The 19,721-nt window shown below is 38.9% G+C and overlaps 1 protein-coding gene across 12 annotated transcripts in view; it reads right to left on the bottom strand.

Annotated features, from left to right (window-relative positions):
• Positions 1 to 19,721, bottom strand: part of MYO16 (myosin XVI) — a 698,554-nt gene that overhangs the window by 84,105 nt on the left and 594,728 nt on the right. For 11 of the 12 annotated variants that reach the window (XM_045377420.2, XM_005586232.4, XM_074021383.1 and 8 more), the window contains 2 exons: positions 6,241 to 6,337; positions 420 to 666 (listed from right to left, as the gene is read on the bottom strand). In XM_045377420.2, coding sequence (XP_045233355.2) covers positions 420 to 666; positions 6,241 to 6,337 — 344 coding nt within the window. The remainder of the gene's footprint in view (positions 1 to 419; positions 667 to 6,240; positions 6,338 to 19,721) is intronic. The other variant, XM_045377421.2, reaches the window with a different exon arrangement.

Here is a 19,721-nt window from a genome sequence, read left to right as displayed (position 1 = left end):
AGAGTGGTATCTCCATTTTTTGGGTCAGATTTCCACAAGTTTCTATAAGCCAGCCTTATGTCCGTAACACTTGTGTAAAAATGTCAACCCCCAAGCTATATAGTTTTGCTAATACAGAAACAGTAAATGCTTTAGAACTAGAATGTGCTTGAGGTAGTTAAGTGACACAAGCATGGCAAGTGAGGCAGTCGTCATCACATACGAATGAAGGAACGCAGCAGCCTCGAACTCATGAGAAGACAGCACAGGAAAGCATCTTTTTAGACTGCTGCTGTTTCAAATAACAAACCATGCACACCTGTTCCTGTAACTCCTGTCATATTATTTGATCGAACTCTGCATTAAGGGCTATATGAATTTTCATGACTCCATTGAATCAATCACAAAGGTAATTAAAGTTGCATGCTCTCTGCCTTTACCTTTTGCTTCCTTCCTCTTGCGTGTTCCTGACCTCTAACTTCTCTTTATGGTAGGGAGCGTTCATTTCAGTACGGAGCCGGTCATTTTCCCGGGCAATGTCTGAAGCATTCTGAATGACTAGGGCATCATAGGTTTTCAGCCCCATGTCCTCTGTGTTCTGCAGAAAGCTATTGATAGAAGTCACCTCTTGTTGTCTGATGCTTATTTTCTGAAGCAGGTGCTGGCGTGCTAAAAATCCTCTGATAACTTTTATAGAAGAATCATGGGTCAGTAAACGGAGGAAAAGTGAAAAACTCAGACATGCACAAACAAAAATCACAATATACTTATCTCTGAGCAGTTATAAAATAAGATACATTTAACCCAGAATAAGAATTTATCTAAATCAGCAGTGATAACACTAAAGGCAAAGCACTTTGACCTGAATGAGATCTTGCAGGCAATACTGATGATAAAGGCCTCCACACTGTTTTTGGTGACACAAGCTGGACACTGATGGACTGGAGTTAAATCGATGGGAAAGAACTAGGTCCAAATGACACAGAATTTTGGGGTATGCCTCCAACTGCAGCCTTTTGGGATGCACGAATCATCTTTCATTACATCACATTATTACATAAACACCTAAGGCTTATGGGGTTTGTCTTTGGAAATATCATGCATATATTGTTTCTAAGGTTATGATTTAATTCTTAAGAGAAATTAACACTATATTTAAGACTCTGGAAAGAGACTATATAAATACAGGAATCTATCCTGCTCTCTGGGAGAGGACGGCTAGAAAAATGTGTAAAAATTGGGGGAAATGAGTGAAAATGCTTTGAAATCAATATGTCAGTAACAAATACAAGAATTAAAAACAAAAGACCACCATTTAAAGGGACCTCTGTGTGTAAGACACTCTATTACCTCATTCAATTCTGAAACTCAATGACAAAACATACCACTACCTCAATTTCAGACACAATGGCGCTTCTCTTAGTGAAACTAAGAAAGTTCCTCCAGGTCAACACAACCAAAGAATAGTAGAGCCAGGGTTCATATGTCCCCAAGCTTAGGAGGTGAAATTACATTTCCTTAGCCTGCAGTTGCACAGACCTAATCTCTAACTCTTCAAGGGGCAGATCACCAACCAAGAAAGTCACAGGGAAGCCTATTTGCAATCAGTGTTAGAAAGAGCTTCCTAACCATCAGCACAGGGTGGAAGTGGATCAGGCTGGCTCATGAAAGAGCTGCTTCCCAGGCCCTGAGTGTGTACAAGGCCAGCACAGTGACACCTTCTCATGGGTGAAGTGGACAAGTGCAGGTGGAGGAATTCTGATTAGAGTCTTTTCAAACTTTATGATTCTGTCTCTCCCAATTTTAAAAGTTTCTGGGATTATAAGGAGTTGGTTAAGATGACAGAAGATGGATAATTTCAGGAAAGCCAATGTCTGTGGCAAAGCCACTTTATTCTTGCCCTTGGGAAAGGAAGAAGCCTATAAATTATTAAGTGCTTTAAAATAGTCCATGGTTATAAAATAACAAATATGAGGGGTACCTATGATATTGACTTTGATGTCTTTACTTGAGTAGCTGGTGGAAAGTTGAACAGAACATTCTACTATGATGGCTGAAGAGGAAAATAATATGTGGATATCTGAAATGCTGAAAGCGTTTTTTTTCCGATGGCACTACTGAAGGTTTAGTTATGTTGGAATGCAGTTGCATTAAGTTAACCGTAAAACAGTCATTCTGAAGTAACCTAAAGGAAAAATGTTAAGCAGAGCGGTACGATCAGATTTCCAGGAAGATAAAATGTGGAATAAAGTGGAGCAGTAGGAACCAATGGGCACCTCGAGTGAGAAGGCAGAACGCTTGAAATTGGCCTGTTCACTTGTTCTTTCTGGTTACACTAAAACAAAACAAAACAAAAAAAACAAAAAAAACAAAACAAAACAAAAAAAAAACAAGGGAGACATTGGCTTTCGGAAGAGGGAAAGTGAGTATATTCAAGATGTTTAATCTCTCGGAATAAAGAGAAGATTAATGTGGATGTGCCAGACTTCTCCTGACCTCCCACTACAGCACAGCTATTCACTGGATTCGCATTCACCCGGAGTCTATTGTCCCGCCTCCAGAAGACCTCATTTTCTCACACTTCATCCCACTAGCCTTTTAAAATTCTTTAAAAATGTTACACCAGTTGCTAAATATTGATATCTTCAATAAGGGGCAACTGGTAAAAATAAAATTGCCACTCATGGATGCTGATGTTTATTGTCTTTCAGACAAATTCAGAAGACTGCTGCTAAGACACCTGCCATATCTTAATTTCATCTGAATGAAATGAGCATATACAGTCAGAGAAAAAACTTCTGGCAGGAATAATTTCAAATTAAAATGATTAAATTTAAAACTAAAAGTTACAGCTTTCTTTCCCCTGGACATTTTTAAAGAAAAATATAGAATTCTTAAAAAAAAAAAACTGGAAATGGTTCCAGATCATATAAATTTTTAGTAAATTTAATATTAGCAAAAAGCATTGAGGGAACTGTTTTAAGAGCTATGAAAATAAAAATCAATAATTAATGCTTTGCATTTAAAACCCTGTAATTAAAAAATACTCATATTCATTATTTCACTTATGCAATATGAGATTATGGTTTCTATCTTGATGCCATTTTTTAAGACTTTTTTTTTTTTTTTTGAGATGGAGTTTCACTCTTGTTGCCCAGGCTGGAGTGGTGCAATGGCATGATCTCGGCTCACCACAACCTCTGCCTCCTGGGTTCAAGCTATTCTCCTGCCTCAGCCTCCTGAGTAGCTGGGATTACAGGCATGCGCTAACATACCGGGCTCATTTTGTATTTTTAGTAGAGACGGGGTTTCACCCTGTTGGCCAGGCTGGTCTTGAACTCCTAACTTCAGGTGATTTGCCTGCCTCGGCCTCCCAAAGTGCTGAGATTACAGGCATGAGCCACTGCACCCGACCTTTTAAGACCATTCTTAATTTTTATCTTTCGAAAAGTGAACAAGTAATTACAGTTCTGTTCATCTTTTCTGTTCCAGGTCAATAGGGTACAGCAATTTAATCTTTGTTAAATAGAACAGAAATATCTAATGGGGCAAAACTTCTTCTTATTATATTTAAGGGAAGTTTTCAGGAGAATTTGTGATACCCTGTTCTGTCTTTGGCATTATATTAAATGAGACTCTCCCTGTCCCAGTTTCAGCTGAGGCTGCAGATAAAGCTCTGGATGCCATAGGTCCTGGGTGGGGCCTGAGGCATTGCTTTGCTAGCCAGATCCCTGGTGAAGTTGGTGCCACTGGTGTTCCAGGGAAACGTGGGTTGGGGCAGGGCCGAACGTGCAAATAGGACTTGCAAGGCGGAGATCCAAAACAGACCTGTGGCCTGCCCTCTCCCCTGCGCTGATGAAGGTTGACGTTAAGAAGGCCAGGTCATCACACACTAGAAAGAAGATGCCTCCTTTACCAAGAGGTGGCAGTTGGCCCTCTCTGGTCCGAGACTCCCCCTTGCCTCAGCCTGGTGAAAGTGGCTTCAGGAGGCCACCCAGAGATCTTGGCATGTGGCTCCTTGGGGTTGGGAGCCACTGTGCACTGTGATATCTCAGAGGCCACGGCTGCAGTTTTCACAAGGATGTGGTTTTCACAAAGAACGTGTACAGAGAGAACAATGAGACTCCAACAGAGGGTCTGCAAGGTGCCAGGGGTTGAGGGGTGAGTTGCAAATGACCGGCCAAAGGAGGATGTTGCCAGTTAGAGAAGGAAGTCCCTGAAGTGCTCCGGAATATGTGGAAAGCTGTTGAAGTCTGCCCCAGCTGGAGGAGACCAGCGCCATAGTACACCTGTGTCATCAGAAGACTTGCCAGAAGCAGGTCTTTTTATCTTTAGAAGACTTTATTTATTTATTTATCTATTTATTTATTTATTTTTTTGAGACGGAGTCTCGCTCTGTCGCCCAGGCTGGAGTGCAGTGGCCGGATCTCAGCTCACTGCAAGCTCCGCCTCCCGGGTTTAGCCATTCTCCTGCCTCAGCCTCCCGAGTAGCTGGGACTACAGGCGCCTGCCACCTCGTCCAGCTAGTTTTTTGTACTTGTTTGTAGAGACGGGGTTTCACCGTGTTAGCCAGGATGGTCTCGATCTCCTGACCTCGTGATCCACCCGTCTCGGCCTCACAAAGTGCTGGGATTACAGGCTTGAGCCACCGCGCCCGGCCAGAAGACTTTTTATCTTCCTCAGAAGACACCTCCTTACTTCTTCCCCTCCTCATTAACCCTGGGAGACCCCGAGGCAACCTGAGTAGGTAGGGATCAGTCCCATGTCCAGTAAGGATGGGACAGGCCTGCAACAGCCAAGAAGGATGTTTTAACTTAGAATGAAGTTCTGAATTTTGATCATTACTTGAGCTGGATGTGTTAAAATCTGAACAGAGACTGTTCAAGGGACTAGCATGTAACAGGGCTTCTTATTTTATTTATTTTTTTCTAATTTTGATTTTTTTTTTTTCTTTTAGAGGTGGGATCTCACTCTGGCACCCAGGTTGGTGTGCAGTGGTAGAAAAAGCTCACTGCAGCCTGGAACTCCTGACCTCAAGGAATTCTTCACTTCAGTCTTCTGAGTAACTGGGACTATTGTTGCGTCCCACCATGCTTGGGAAATTTTTTGAGAGATAGGGGTCTCACTATGTTGCCCAGGCTGGTCTTGAACTCCTGGACTCAAGGGATCCTCCTGCCTCAGCCTCCTGAGTAACTGGGATTACAGGTGACTTTTTATTATCAGAAAATGAAAAGACCCATTGGAGATTCACACAGGGGCATACCTGAATGAATCCCACAGAAAAAGTGGACAGAGGCTTGAGAAGAATAAACGTGATCTGGGGATCCTATTAGGTTTCCTTGTTAGAGTAACAGTTTCAAATATATTAGAATTGAGTTCACTATATCTTACTAAAAGCTAGCATATAGATCATTTCTCCCTCTTTTATTATTCTTTCAGGAATATATATATATAAAATTATATATAATATATAAAAATATATATATAAGCTATTAAGCAAATTAAAAATCTATTACACATGTACATCTTATGTGAAGCATAGTTATGTTTTTAAAAATGTACCCATTTTCAATAGTCACTTGGATTTTGATAGAAAAAACAATTCCAAATGGAATCTCTTCTAAAGTTAAAATGAATAGATACTATCTGCTTTCAAAGATAGCACTCCAAATATTACTGTCACTTCATAAAGGGAAAAAAAAGTCAATACTTTTTCCAAGGCACATGTAGAATTACAGAAAATGTTGTTTGGTTCATCGGCTTGTTCCGGTTCTCCAAACTCTGGTGTCCCTGTGGCGCTACTGAAATGACACAGGAATTTGGTGCCATAGCTGCACCTACATGCCAGGGGAGACATTTTCCCTGCTGCACAATGTTACATTCTCACTATCCTGTGCTTTTGGAAAGAATTTAAAAGCCTGAGTATTTGCAGGGTAATGGATGCATAAATAGTAAGAGATGTATATTCCCTCTTCCAAACTGTACTTTAGGGAAATTCAATATAAAATTTTGTACAAAAGGATGTCTAATTAAAACATGACCAATGTCTGCAAATGTTGATTTTGAGACAGTTGCATAGCAAACTAAACCACGATGCTTCCTAAACACCCAAAAACTATTTGCCTGAAGATAGCATCCAGGAATGGAATACAGTGGCCATTAGGGTGCAGACCCCATTGACATTTAAACTTAGGGATGCACTAAAAGATTTTGCATTTCACGACTCAAAGAAGTTCAGAAATGTTGGCATATAAATGTTACCTTTTTGGCAGGTTATAATTTTTCTCTGCAACTGTAGGCACAAATCATTGAGTTGGTCAGCATGCCAGTATTTTAGAAACACTTTTCGGACTCCCATCTAAAATGCAAACAGCAGGGAAACATTTAACAGCATGAAGATACCAAAATGATGATGGAAAAATAATCAGACAAAAGATTTTTCCAGCAGAGGATTAGAAGAAACAAACTAAGAAAATTAGAGTACATGTCTCTGATGCTTAAACACTATTACATTTAATCAAAATTCCAAAGGCTTTGTTGTAATAAGTATGTTTTCTGCATGTGCCACATTGTTTGCAAATGGTTACACACTACTGATGTGGGTTGTACCATGTGGTGCAAAAGAGAAACACTGGCCTTGACTATCAGTCAGAAGAGAAGACCATCCCCATGAATGGATTCTCCCATTCTAGAGCTAGACCCTCATCTTTCCTTCCTCTTTTCATAGCAGGGAGTTTGAGTTTTGAGTTTACAAAAAGAAAAACAAACACTCAAAAGACCAAAATGAAACATAAAGCCGACGCATAAAATTGTTTTACTTCTATAATTTTTCCCACTATGCCACATATGATTATAAATCAAATGTTTGTACAATTGCAATTATAGAACTTCAGAACTAAAGTTTAAAAGTCTCAAGAAAGATGAGAAAGTCATCTTTGAGCAACAATCTTCTGGATGTTTGCACAAACAGTAGTTATGGGATGAACATACTTTTCCAGAATTTTTAAAAAGAAATTTTAGCATGACATGAAATCAGTTTCTATGACAAGCTCTAGTGGCATGAGAACTTATCCAAACGTACTGATATCGATGAAGACAGCTGCCAAAGAAAATTCTTAACACAAAACTGTAAGCCACATTCATACACTTTTAAAGTAATTCTCTTGTGTGTTGTGCTTATTTGAAGAATTCACAGAACTGAGGTAGGTGTGAGGAATACCCCTCACATAGAAGGCACTCATAGTCTCTTAGGAGAAGCAGACACAAGTAATTGCAGGAGAGCCTGGTGAATCCGAATGTGGTGTGCCAAGGAAGCTCTGAGATGGTATTCGGTTAGATAAAGGGAAAGTATTACTTGCAATAAGTTTATAATCATATTCTTAGCACTTGAGACAAACACCATTAAAGTGAGAAGTCTAACATGTGTGCTCCCAAGCATGAACTGGGGACATTAAAATGATAACACCCCCCTAGCCTATGCCATACATCACAGTGTCACCAGAAGCTGGCATGTGCGTACACACCATGAGGTATGGGAAAGGTTTGTAGGTCAGCCTTGTCTTCAGAATGGTTGGCCAGAGATGTTTTATGAGCTATTTCATATGAAAATGGAGCTTATTCCAAACACGCTTTGTCACTTCACCCCTTTCCACCTAACTCTTCCCTTACATGATCTGCTGTCTTAATAAAACACAGTTTTGCCGAAGATTTTGGCTGAATTCTGCATTATGAGAGTCAGGCTAATTAGTTAGATCAACGGGAAAAACTCTTAACTACTGGTCTACCTCAGAGCCTTCTGGCTGACTAGATGTTCTTCTTCATTTAGTTTAGTTTCTTTTAGTTGGTTGAAATTTGAGACAGTAACATGAGTGGGTGGCTACTGAGATTGTTACTTTTTTTTTTTTCATTGTATTGCCATTTTATCTTCCCAGTTATTTTCCATAATTCATAGTCTTTTTTTTTTTTTTTTTCTCCTTCCCAACTGCTGACTTATTTTGGCAGTCGACAGGAAGAACAGTTGGTCCTGTCTGTGAGCTCTGCAGAACAAATCTGTGAGACAGGCATTGGAAAGGAGGGAGCATGTCACCTCTCTGTTCATCATTGATTGTGGGATGTAACTCATTGTGGGAGAATAACTCCCAAAGACAAACTTCATCCAAACCTGGGTTCCAAAACAGAACTCCAAAGGAATGATGGCTGGTGATACTCTACAATGGATGGGATCAATAATGATCATTAGGGGAATTAACATATAGAAGGAGAGCAACATGCCTAAAAGACCTGTGGAAGGGAAACAGGAGAACAGGATTCTAGTTCCCCTCTCTTAATTCAGTGGAGACCCTGAGCAGGAGGGGAGGTGGAAAAAATGAGTATGCCCTCTTACAGTGGCATTTCTAACAGCCATTCCAAAACCCAAAGGAGGTTTATCTTGAACATTGTGCTAGATTTGGGGATACAAAGGAGGCCTCCATCCTCGTGGAGCTCATAGTATACTGGGGAAGGTCAGCAGTGAGCAGATTGTGGCAATTGTCCATGCTCAGGACAGAGAGTTATGTCCAAGAAACAGCTTTCAAGAAAAGAGAGTGATCAAGGTGTGATCAGGCAGGGTTCAGTGAGAAGCATGTTTTCTAAGCCATTTTGTCTTGAGGGATAAGCAGGAATTTCCCAGGGCATCTTGAGATGGTAGGTGTGAGGCAGAGAAACTAGCATGTGAAGGGCAAGAACCAGAAGATAAACCATCTGAGGGTACAGTTATGTGGACACGGATGAGGGAAGAGGCTACACCTGTAATTGCTGGCTACATCATGAAGAGGACTATAGGAAAAACATGGAAATTCTCCTGTGAGCAATTTGGATATGCTGGGAAATGGTAAGAGGACCAGATCTAAATTTTATAAAAATATTTTTTTGAAATTTGTCTTGAATCCTGAAAACTGTCTAAGAATAGATTGTTGAGCTGGTCATTGGCAAGGGAGGGAAAAATACTCCAATTAATCATTTAGGTTTGGAAGATTCTGCAACTGCTGCTTCCCTGTTGACCAACTCCTCTGTATCCTTTACAACTGAAATCAAACCTCATCTCCATTACTAGAATTTTTATATCCACCTTTCCATTTCCTTTAGGGCTTTGACACCTTCTATTTGTGTTCCCAGAGCACCCTATAAGTGATTATTTATCCTATTATAGTGCTTTGTATATATTTACCATCATATATATATATATATATTTTTTTTTGCATCTCCTGAAGAATATGGACACATATTCTTGAAATGCACAAGTGGCAGGGATGTGGGCAGGATGAATTCAGATCAGAAAAAAAGAACAGAAGATAAAGAATTGTGAAGCCCTTGCATAAAGTGAGTCACAGAGACGGATGATAGCTTCTCCGGTGAAAATGAGGTAAGATGGAAAATGAAAACTTCAGTCAGACCCTAGAGTCATTCAACAATCCAGAAGTAAGTCACAGAAGGTGGCAGGTGATAGAATAAGTCACGGAGGAAATAAAAGGAAAAAGAAACATGGGGTGAAACTGGCCTACCAGTTTGTATTGTGACACCACATCTCCAACCTCCATTGAGTGAATCTGAAGCCCAGAAGCCCCTTGTAACTTACAAAACCCTTGGTTGTACCTCAGCAGTGCAGATCTGCATAGCCATCACTACATCAAAAACCCACCAGGGGACTGGAGAACAGGTCCAACCTTCCAACTCCTACCATTGCAAGTGTCTGCCTTCCTCTCATTTGTGCTTCAGTTGCCAACCCTGCTCCTTCCCAGCCATTATTCTCATTATCTCAACCCATGGCTAGCTGCAACCATAAGCTAGGGGACCAGGAGCTAGCTGACCCTGTTGCCTCCTCCTCTCAGACAAAGGAAGTGGGGAAAAGGGGAAACTCAGGATACAGTATATTCAGGAAATACAGTTTTGGTTTAGATATGGAAGGTAAATTACAGGAAGAGTAGACACAGAGGTTGAAGTGAACTTTTCTTGGAATACACTAGGGATTTCATGAAGCTCTTGATGGTGGGTAGTTGAGAAGTGGATTGACGGTTTCACTGCATGTCAGGTCAGTTTTGGAAGTGGAGAAAAGGACTTCTTTCTGGGAGCCATGGATTGGGATAATGGCTGGGAAGAAGCAGGGTTGGCAATCGAAGCACAAATGAGAGGAAGGCAGACATGTGCAATGGTAGGAGTTGGAAGGTTGGACCTGCTCTCCGAACCCCTGGTGGGTGTTTGATGTAGTGATGCCTGTGCAAATCTGCACTGCTGAGGTACAACCAAGGGCTTTGTAAGTTACAAAGGGCTTCTGGGCTTCAGATTCGCTCGGTGGAGGTTGGAGATCTGAAGTCACAATACAAGCATCCTATCAAGACATGGCTAAAGACTTTGTTGCAATGGCTGGGTATTGTGCTTGCTGCTATTACATTCATTCAGATTATTTTGTAAAAAAATTCTTCCATCAACTACTTGGGCATATTTTATGGGTATCCAACGGACTATTTTATTTCATGTAGTTTTGTATTATATAATTTATTTATGGTTTGGCAACATTTGTAGATACTCATTGGATGTTTTAGCATTTGTTTGACTGTACTTTTTTTTTTTGAGATGCTATACTTGTAGTAAATGTTTAGTCTTTCTGAAAACAATGAAATTAGCAGTTAAGTAGTATTTTGGAGTTCTTCCCCAGAAACCATTCTGAATGTAGTCTTTATAGTTCTCTACTTTCACTGATGCTACAGATTAATGAAGATACAAATTTAAGAATCCTTCTTTAGCAGGGAAACACAGATAAGATCACATATATTCTGAATTTTCATGGATTCACACTGTTTATTAATGATATTGACCAAAAGAAAATTATTGACCGTTTTTGTTTTTTTCCTATGGAATGAATGTTACTGTATAATCAGTCTTACAGTGTTATACCAAATCCAATAAATTAAGATTCATTAAAATTAGACCAAAGGTTCAGATCACCTACATTTTTCATTTTGGTGGTATTCTCACATCAAAGAATGTTTCTCACTAAGCAGAGAAAAGGAGAGGTTAAAATGTTCTTCAACTGAGCCCTCTCCCTGTGCACTGCTAGATGCAGAGTGTTCCCAGCTGAGATTAAAATGTTAATGTCATTCTGACTCCTGTAAAAGTAAACCATCTGTGAATTACAGTCATCGCTATTTTTATTAGAAAACCATTAGGTTTTTTTTTCTTTTTAAGTGACAGATTTTAAAAGATTAAACAAAATTGTCATTGATGACTTCCAAAGCTCCAATTACTGCTACAATTTTTAGGTGTGTGTGTGTGTGTGTTTTTTTTTTTTTTTTTTTTTTGAGAGGTGTAGGCTGTGGAGGTACAGACAAATGCTGGAACGGTGCTTGTGCTAGAGTGTAGGTGGCACGGAAGCTGTGTTAGTAGAGACTTCAAGGGAACCTGTAGAGCACTTTTTTTTTTTAAAGACAATTTTTAGGAGTGCTGAGTGTTTCTGGCAGTACTTTTGGAACAGCATTTACAAAGAAAAAATACAGCTATTATCCTTTGATATTTTTCTGCGATGCACATTTCTCTCTGTATTAATGAAATTGAGAAAAACATCTAATGTAGAACTATTCTTACATATTGATAGTTTAGAAAAATAGTGACGCCTCTCATTTCGTTATATCTATGAATTCTTTGGGAGTTGAAGAAGCATATATTATTTGTATTCTATGTGTGACTTAATTTAGTTTACTCATTTACTGCTGCTAAAAAATACAATCAGTAATTGTTTCCCATGCAGGTAAAGTAAAGGAGAAAGCTCAGGTCACATGGTTCTGCTTTGACAGAAGGACATGTCAATTAAAACAACAAAAAACACTTCAGTTACTTATGGAGACATAGAAAATTGGATAACATTTATTTTGAAATAATAGTACAATTTCCTCTAAGGAAATGTGCACTTGTGATGTCCACAACAGATGATACTAGTAGGATTCATCATCTACAAAGGAGGGGCAAAGGAACAGAGTGTCCGTAACCCACACTGTTCTAGTTAGATCTTAGAAATCATCTCGATCAACCTCTTCAGTTTTCAAGAGAAAAAGATATGTCTTAGAGAGGACATATGACACTCACACAGTCCATACAGAAAGTTAGTGCCAGAGGTAAGATGAATCGGAGCTCTCCAGGCTCCAGACTAAAAGAAACACATACCCTTGACCCTATAAAGTCTCAAATTGAAACATGTGTATTAATCACTTGGAGATCTTGTCAAAATGTAAATTCTGATCCAGTAGGTTGGGATGGGGCCAGTGATTCATTCTGCATTTCTAACACATTCCTAAATGATGTCGGTGACGTTAGTCTGTGGACCACGTTTTCAGTGGTGAGACCCTGGGTCACTCTCTTTTCTTGAGGCTTGACTTCTCTGACAAGCTCACCTGGTCCCCTGCTCTGTGTCTGTCATCTCTGTTCCAATGTTTGTCTGAAGCTGCTTCGTTGCTGCTTCCCAATGAAAAGTTAGCTATCCTCAGAATTCTCTACTGAATTCTCCTCTTACTTTTCATCATCTTCCTGGTAAGTTCATTATTCCAAAAGCTTTCACTATAGACTGCTCATGAGAGCTCATCTTATCACCGAGTCCAGACCTATGGAGCCCATCTCATTGTGCACACATTTATGTCAATGTTTCGTGGGCACCCTAGCCTCACTCGTATGTTTCCCTCTTGTCCTGTATTTTCTAGCTCAGTGATCAAAAGAACCATCTACCTGGGTATTCCCTGAGCACCTCAAGCCCTAGAGATTTCCACAGGTCATTTCTCACACACTTTCCCATCTCATCCATCCCTACCCACTCTTGCCTTTCTAGGCCAAAGGAGTCATCATCACCTCATCACCCAAGCCAGAACCCCAAGCATCACCTAAGTTTGCTTATAGCTTTTCCCCCAGGCCCCATTTAGTCATAAGTTCTGTTGAGGTTTCTAGAACCCACTTCCTGATTACTTTTATGAATAATTTCAGTAGCTCCATAAATTATCATGGGTCTATAAGCATCCATTTTTTTAAACTATATTCAGAGTGATCTTTCTAAACATCAATCTCATTATGTTACTTTCTTGTCTAAAATTAGTTAGTGGCCTGTAATGATTTTCAGGATGATGTTCAAATGCCTTTAAAAGGTTTATTAGAGTTTTCTATTGTATCGCACTTTTAGTCTCCTCCCTCCCTTCCTCCTTCCTCTATTCCTTCCTTCTTTCCTTCTTTCCTTCCTTCCTCCTTTCCTTCTTCCCTCTCTCCATCCCTGCCTCCCTCACCTTCCCTCTAAAATTTGTGGTAAGTACACTTAGCCTGATACCTACCGTCTTAACAAAATTTTAAGCATATAATGCAGTGTTGTTAAATAGCGGTGCGATGTTGTATAGTAGGCTTCTAGAACTTATTCAATACATTCAAGCTTACTTATTCTCCAGCTATATCATATTGCTTTCTGATCCAAAGTGGGAATTCATTTTTCTCCTGTTTGGTGTGTACCTTATAATAATAAATCAATTACAATAGTACATCCATGTCACTAATGTACCTTGTATACATCTCTACAGTAGGACTGGAGTCCTGGTTTTCTTCTTATTTATGTACCGTCTGACTATTCAACTTAACTGTGAGATATTTATAAACTCAAATAATGTTGGAAAAGTATAAAGTTCATAATTCACATGTATTAAGGTGAAGGAAATGAAACTAAATGGACGTGTACAATGGAGAAGGCAGAATTTTAAAAAATGATTTTAATAAGCACTTGCTATAACATAATCTCAGATATTTAAAATTTCATTTGTCTACAAAAATTTAATTATTATTATTATTATTTTTTTTTTGCGGAGTTTCACCCAGGCTGGAGTGCAATGGCATGATCTCAGATCACTGCAACCTCCACTTTCCAGGTTCAAGCGATTCTCCTGCCTCAGCCTACTGAGTAGCTGGGATTACAGGCATGCGCCACCATGCCTGGCTAGTTTTGTAATTTTAGTGGAAATGGGGTTTCTCTATGTTGGTCAGGCTGGTCTCGAACTCCTGATCCCAGGTGATCCACCCACCTCGGCCTCCCAAAGTGCTAGGATTACAGACATGAGCCACCGCGCCCGGCCATCAAAAAATAAATCTTAACATTTTCAACTTATTTAAACTATTTGATGTATTTTATTAAAATACATCTAATAGGATTAAAGAAACAAAGATGCTAAGTTTCATATTTCTAGTGCCATCACCTCTGATATAGGATTATTACAGACTAAAATCTAGAATTTAACTCATCATCTCTTCTTTATCTGCTTTTTAATTCACCTTGCACATTGACTTCAATTTATTAGTCTTCTAGAAACTTCAATGATTTTATGTTGCCTATAAAGCCCTCTATAATATGAGCTAACCCTTTTTTATTTCTCTTAAAGAGATGCTATTTACTATTATTTTAGCTTCCTGTATACTCTCCTGAAGCGCAAAACCAATGTGAACCTTCTTTATATATATTGTGCAGGGCCCACAGCATTCTTATGAATGGAGTTTTCACTGAATGATATCATTACTGTCTTTATACATTGTACAGGGCCCATAGCATTCTTATGAATGGAGTTTTCACTGAATGACATCATTACTGTCTTTATATATTGTACAGGGCCCATAGCATTCTCATGAATGCAGTTTTCACTGAATGATATCATTACGGTTGTCAGTGTTGGGTTAGATGCTATCCCTTTATTTCTAAGTCTAAAATCATTGGACTATTTTATTAACGTATATTACATTTTAATGAGAAAGGTCTTATTGTGAATGCTAGCTTCTTTTCTGCAATTAAAATGCTTTATTTTCATACAAAATTAATCTTGAAAAATGTTAACCCCCTTGCTCTAAAAACAGCCCTAGTCTAGTAAATACTTTCAGCTTTTTCAAAGGATATGTACTATCGTAGTTGCATCAAAAGTAGTCACATCTTTCACATATCAGTATTCTGGAAAAATGCCCTAGTATTTTTTAAAGTGCCCAGCAATGTAGATCTGTTCCCAGTTTGTTAAGAATAGCTTTATTGATGGTGATACGAACAACACAATCTTTTCAGTGTTCTGATGTCTGCAGAGTTCTCCCCTCAGATTTGCTTTCCTTCCTGCTGATCTCAGGATGTCATTGTGCTCCTTCACAACCCTGTTCTATTTTTGCTATGCGATACCATTTCTGTGCCTACCAGGTCATCTCTTCCAAGGGAAAGAAATCTCAAAATCCCAACATTTCTACATGTGTGCCATGAACAGGTCTTTACCTATAATTCATTCCTGGATCAATATCATTTCTCATAACACTCAGTTGCATTATATTTATATTTTTCCTGATGATCCTTTTCTCACATTTATTCATCCATCATCCTACCATCTGTCTGCTCTGAACATCCATTCACTCATTAGTTCATTCATTCATTCACCTTCAATCATTCATTCATGTATCCATTCATAAATCAAATGTTGCCAAGCACCTTCTTCATACCAGCAGGGTACAGACGCTGGGACCACAAGGATGAGTGAAATACTGTCTACCTTTTCAACAAGCTCAATAAGGAAACCATTGAACTAAATGCATCCTCTCCAGGCTGAATTCACATTTCCCCCATTTCATTCATTAAATTTCTAAGAATGACCATTACTTTTTCGTGTGTGAATATTTTACTATTAATACCTCCACATTCTACACTTTCATGGTTGCTTTGAAAAGCTACTAAATAGAAAAATTCTAATGTTCAGCCTGGCTCTGAATGTCTGAATGTACTTTTAAATGTTCTCAAAGGATACATTTATATGAAAATACATGTTCTCTTTGTTATAAATAGACTATTCTTGAAGTTTAACTTCAACACAGAAAAGATAATTACAGCCACACACATCTAATAGAGCACTGTATCTTCTGGTATTTGAAGAAGGTGGTTTGGCTTGAATTACATATAATTATAGTTTAAGAAAAATTAATTATTCTTACCTAGAACAGTATGACCTACACAGCAGGCAGTGATGAATAAAAGCTACTATTTTGAGCTTACTAGTGAATGACTCACTATGTAATTCTATATGTTATTTCATTATGGAAATCATATTGACATGGTCAAGAGTGCTTAAAAAAAAATCACTTTTCCCAAAGAGACATACTATGAAAAAGCAAACCAAAGCCACACCCAAACAAAGGCAATTAGCTTCAAAAGCACAGAGGAAAGTGTATTTGATAAGTTAACGTATTCAGTCAGAGCACACATTTGATGTTTCTTTTCAAAATGGCCTAAATCATGTCAATAATGGTTTGCCCCATGGGACTGTATGTTATAAATGGCCAAACAGCAGCACAAACATGGTCATGGCCTTTGGCACTCCTTAGGGTATGGGAGCCCTTGTCCTACCGTCGTCTGCCAAATTGATGGCATTTATATATTTTGATGTGTGCTTTTCTTCTAAAACCATGATACCATGTTTTTTTTTTTTTTTTTTTTTTTTTTTTATCCTGCACATCTGATCTTATGTAGTTCATCTTTAGGAATATTGGTAGATATTCAAAAGTTCTGGCATTGGTTTCCTAATTCCCCGTATGTCTGTCCTGTGGTGTGCTCATGTTTGCTTTGAGAATCCCATTTAATTTTGTGAACGGTCTTCTGTTTTCAGCCCTAAAGAGCTGAGTCTTTTCCATCATCTAGAGCTCCAAACACATTTTATGGAGCAAGTTCATTTTTAAAAAGAGCTTGAGTACGTTCCCGATCTACATGAATATTTTGGTTTTAAATGAGATTCCACTCTTCAAGTCAATATAACTTAACGAGCACCTTCATTGTTGCCACGGTGAGGTCCTCTCCCCTCCCATCATGTTCTCGGCTTCCTCCCTTGTCCCATCCACAATGGCTGTCTCTTGCTTGAGCCACCACATTGGCTTGGGAACTTGTTTCCCGGCTCTGTTCTTGCTCTCTAATAACACTTTTTTTTTTTTTTTTTTTTTTTTTTTTTTTTTTTTTTTTTTTACATTTAAAGCATAAATCAGGTCATGTTCCTACCCTCTCTAAAATTTATCAGTAGCCTGCCTTGAACCTAAAATAGAATGCTGCACTTTGACATACAAGGTACCACTGGTTCTGACCCAGTTAGCTCCAAGCACACCTTCTCCTTGTGGTGATCCTGTCTAGTCGGTGCAACCGGTTCTTGAGAAGAAAAACGTGTTAGCAATTATAAGGCTTCTGGCATATAATAGGTGCTCAGTAAATGCCTATCGAATGACTAAATAATCTTGAAGTTGGGGAAATTTGTATTGACATAGAAGAGATGGAGTTGGATCTCTCAGTAGGCACAGGCACAAACGCCCTTCTTTCAGTAGATGTTAGGGGCCTCATATTATCCAGCAGGACTGAGCTTTGAAGGTCAGAAACTGTTGTAATAGCAAAGTTATTTTTGCCTCCCCAGAACTAAATTATTTATTAATTCTCTCAATTTTTCTCCTTCGTGGGGCAATAATGAAAACACAAATGTTGAGAAACACGACTTTGTAGCATCCCTGTCTGCCATTTTCACCTGGTTCTCTCTCCAGCCCTCCTGCTCTCCTGTTGGTTCTCCCAGGAGGTCCTTACCTCAGGAGCTCAGCACACTTACCCTGGGACCCTTGGTCCTGCCTCAGCATGTCCCCAGCTCCTTCTCACCCTTCAGATCTGGGCCTACATGTGACCGTCCCAGAAATTCCCTGCATGGCAACTGCCCTGTTAGGTCAGGAACCCTCTAGTTCACTACTGCAGTGTCCCTTTTGCTCTTTTTGCACCTGGATCCTAATCTGTGATTTATTAGTTTAAAGCTGACTGTTTCTCCCCCAGCAGACCGTAAGCCATCGCAATTGCCTTGCCTAATTTGGGGAACTCACAAGGTGATCAATAAATGCTTGTTGAATCAGTCAATCAATAAACTTGAAGCAGAGGAAAACAGATGGATTTCTAAGAGATCAAGGTTGGATTAGGCATAGGACAAGTCAGTTTTAATCAGCAATTAGCGCCAGATAGTACCCTAAGATATTACTCTTCATGCACAATGAAGCTGAGTGAAAAAATGTAAACTTACTCTAAAGGCAGAAACTATCACACATGTCACCCAAACTTACTGCAGATACCTTCATATGCAAAGGGAAGATGTAGTCATCGGTAGGAGGTTCATTCATTCAACAAACACAAGTTGTATACACACTATGTGCCAGACCCTGTAAGAGATGTCATAGTGAAACACACACATGTATGCACACACACACACGCACGCATATGCACATGTGCACACACACACGCGCGCAAGCAAAAATACAAAAGAACATGGTTACATGACACCTGTCCTCAGAAAGTTAAGTGTGGAAAGGGAGAAAGACACATTTAGTAAGGATCAAATACATGCAGGATTTTTAAAAACGAAGTGAATGACGATGCACCAAATATTTTCAGTAGTTATCTTTAGGTAGTTCAATTCTGGTAGACTGTATTTTCTTCCTCAGTTTTTTTTCTATTTTTCAAACTTCTTATCAAGGATACATACTACTTTTATAACAAAAATGTTCCATATATGTATATGGCGTGTGTGTATGCATGTGTTTGGCACAAAAGAAGAAAGGAAATACACACAGACACACACACATATAATATAATATCTATGGTGATTGCCAATAGAATGTACATCGTTTCAAGGTGTACTCTTAGGTTCCTAATGCTTATTATTTTCAACATTTATAATTCCAGAGAAGGAGAAAGGATACAAAAGAAAGAATCATTTTATAGGCTATTTTCTAGCTTGTACTTATAGTTGATTTATGGAGTGCTCCCTGAGTAGTAAAACAAAGGTTATAAACCATTAATTTATCGTACTAATAAGAACCTAGGGCCCTAATACAATTGTCTCATCACAGAGAATGTAAAAGAAGTGGGGGTAGTTAAAACTTTAACAGTTCCTTGCTCTTCTATTTTATTTTCTCTACTGTACTATTGCAGATTAATGAAATAATAAAACCTTCACCCACTGATTTTATGTAATGTTATGGTAAAATGTTAATGTTGCAATTCTTAGTAATATATGAGCAAATCCTTCAAAGATCATAACTTAATTTAACTCGTTTTCAAACTATGACTTATTTCAAACTATTTAGGTAACAAAATCTAGACTATTCCATAAACATTACATTAGAAGACGATGATTAAAAAAAGATTGTGAATTTCTTTGTTCATGAGTAAACACAAATAGGAAAAGTATATCTCATTACAGTTTGGAGTATGTTTTTTGTGAGTATCCTTTGTTATTTCTTTAAGAGCCTCTCTCTCTGTCTCTTTCACATCCACGCATGCACACACTCAAGAGTAAGTATCGTATCATGCCGGTACTTGGGACGAAGTTGATGTTCTAATTTTGTTTCTTTCTTCCTGTCTGTATAATCTTGAGTAAGCCACCAGAAGGATCTATGTGTCTGACTCCTCATCCTTAAAATCATAGATGATATGTCATCTCTAAGGTGAAGAGCTCAACTTCTCCTTCCACAATTTCCAGTAACAGATATCGCAAGTTCCTGCCTCAAAGGAGACACACAGGCCACTCTTCTTTGCCTGCTCACAAAACTTCTTTCACCCCAAAGTTCTCGACATCTGCTTGCACAGTGAAAAGTACCACCGGGAAAGACTTTCTGCACAGAGCCACATCCGTGCAGTCCCCCCTCGACTCTCCGGGTGCTGTGTGTTC

The sequence above is a fragment of the Macaca fascicularis genome, chromosome 17 (genome assembly GCF_037993035.2).
Source record: "Macaca fascicularis isolate 582-1 chromosome 17, T2T-MFA8v1.1".
Taxonomy (NCBI): Eukaryota; Metazoa; Chordata; class Mammalia; order Primates; family Cercopithecidae; genus Macaca; species Macaca fascicularis.
Note: the sequence above shows the minus strand (reverse complement) of the source record. Positions and strands in the feature narration are given on the sequence as shown.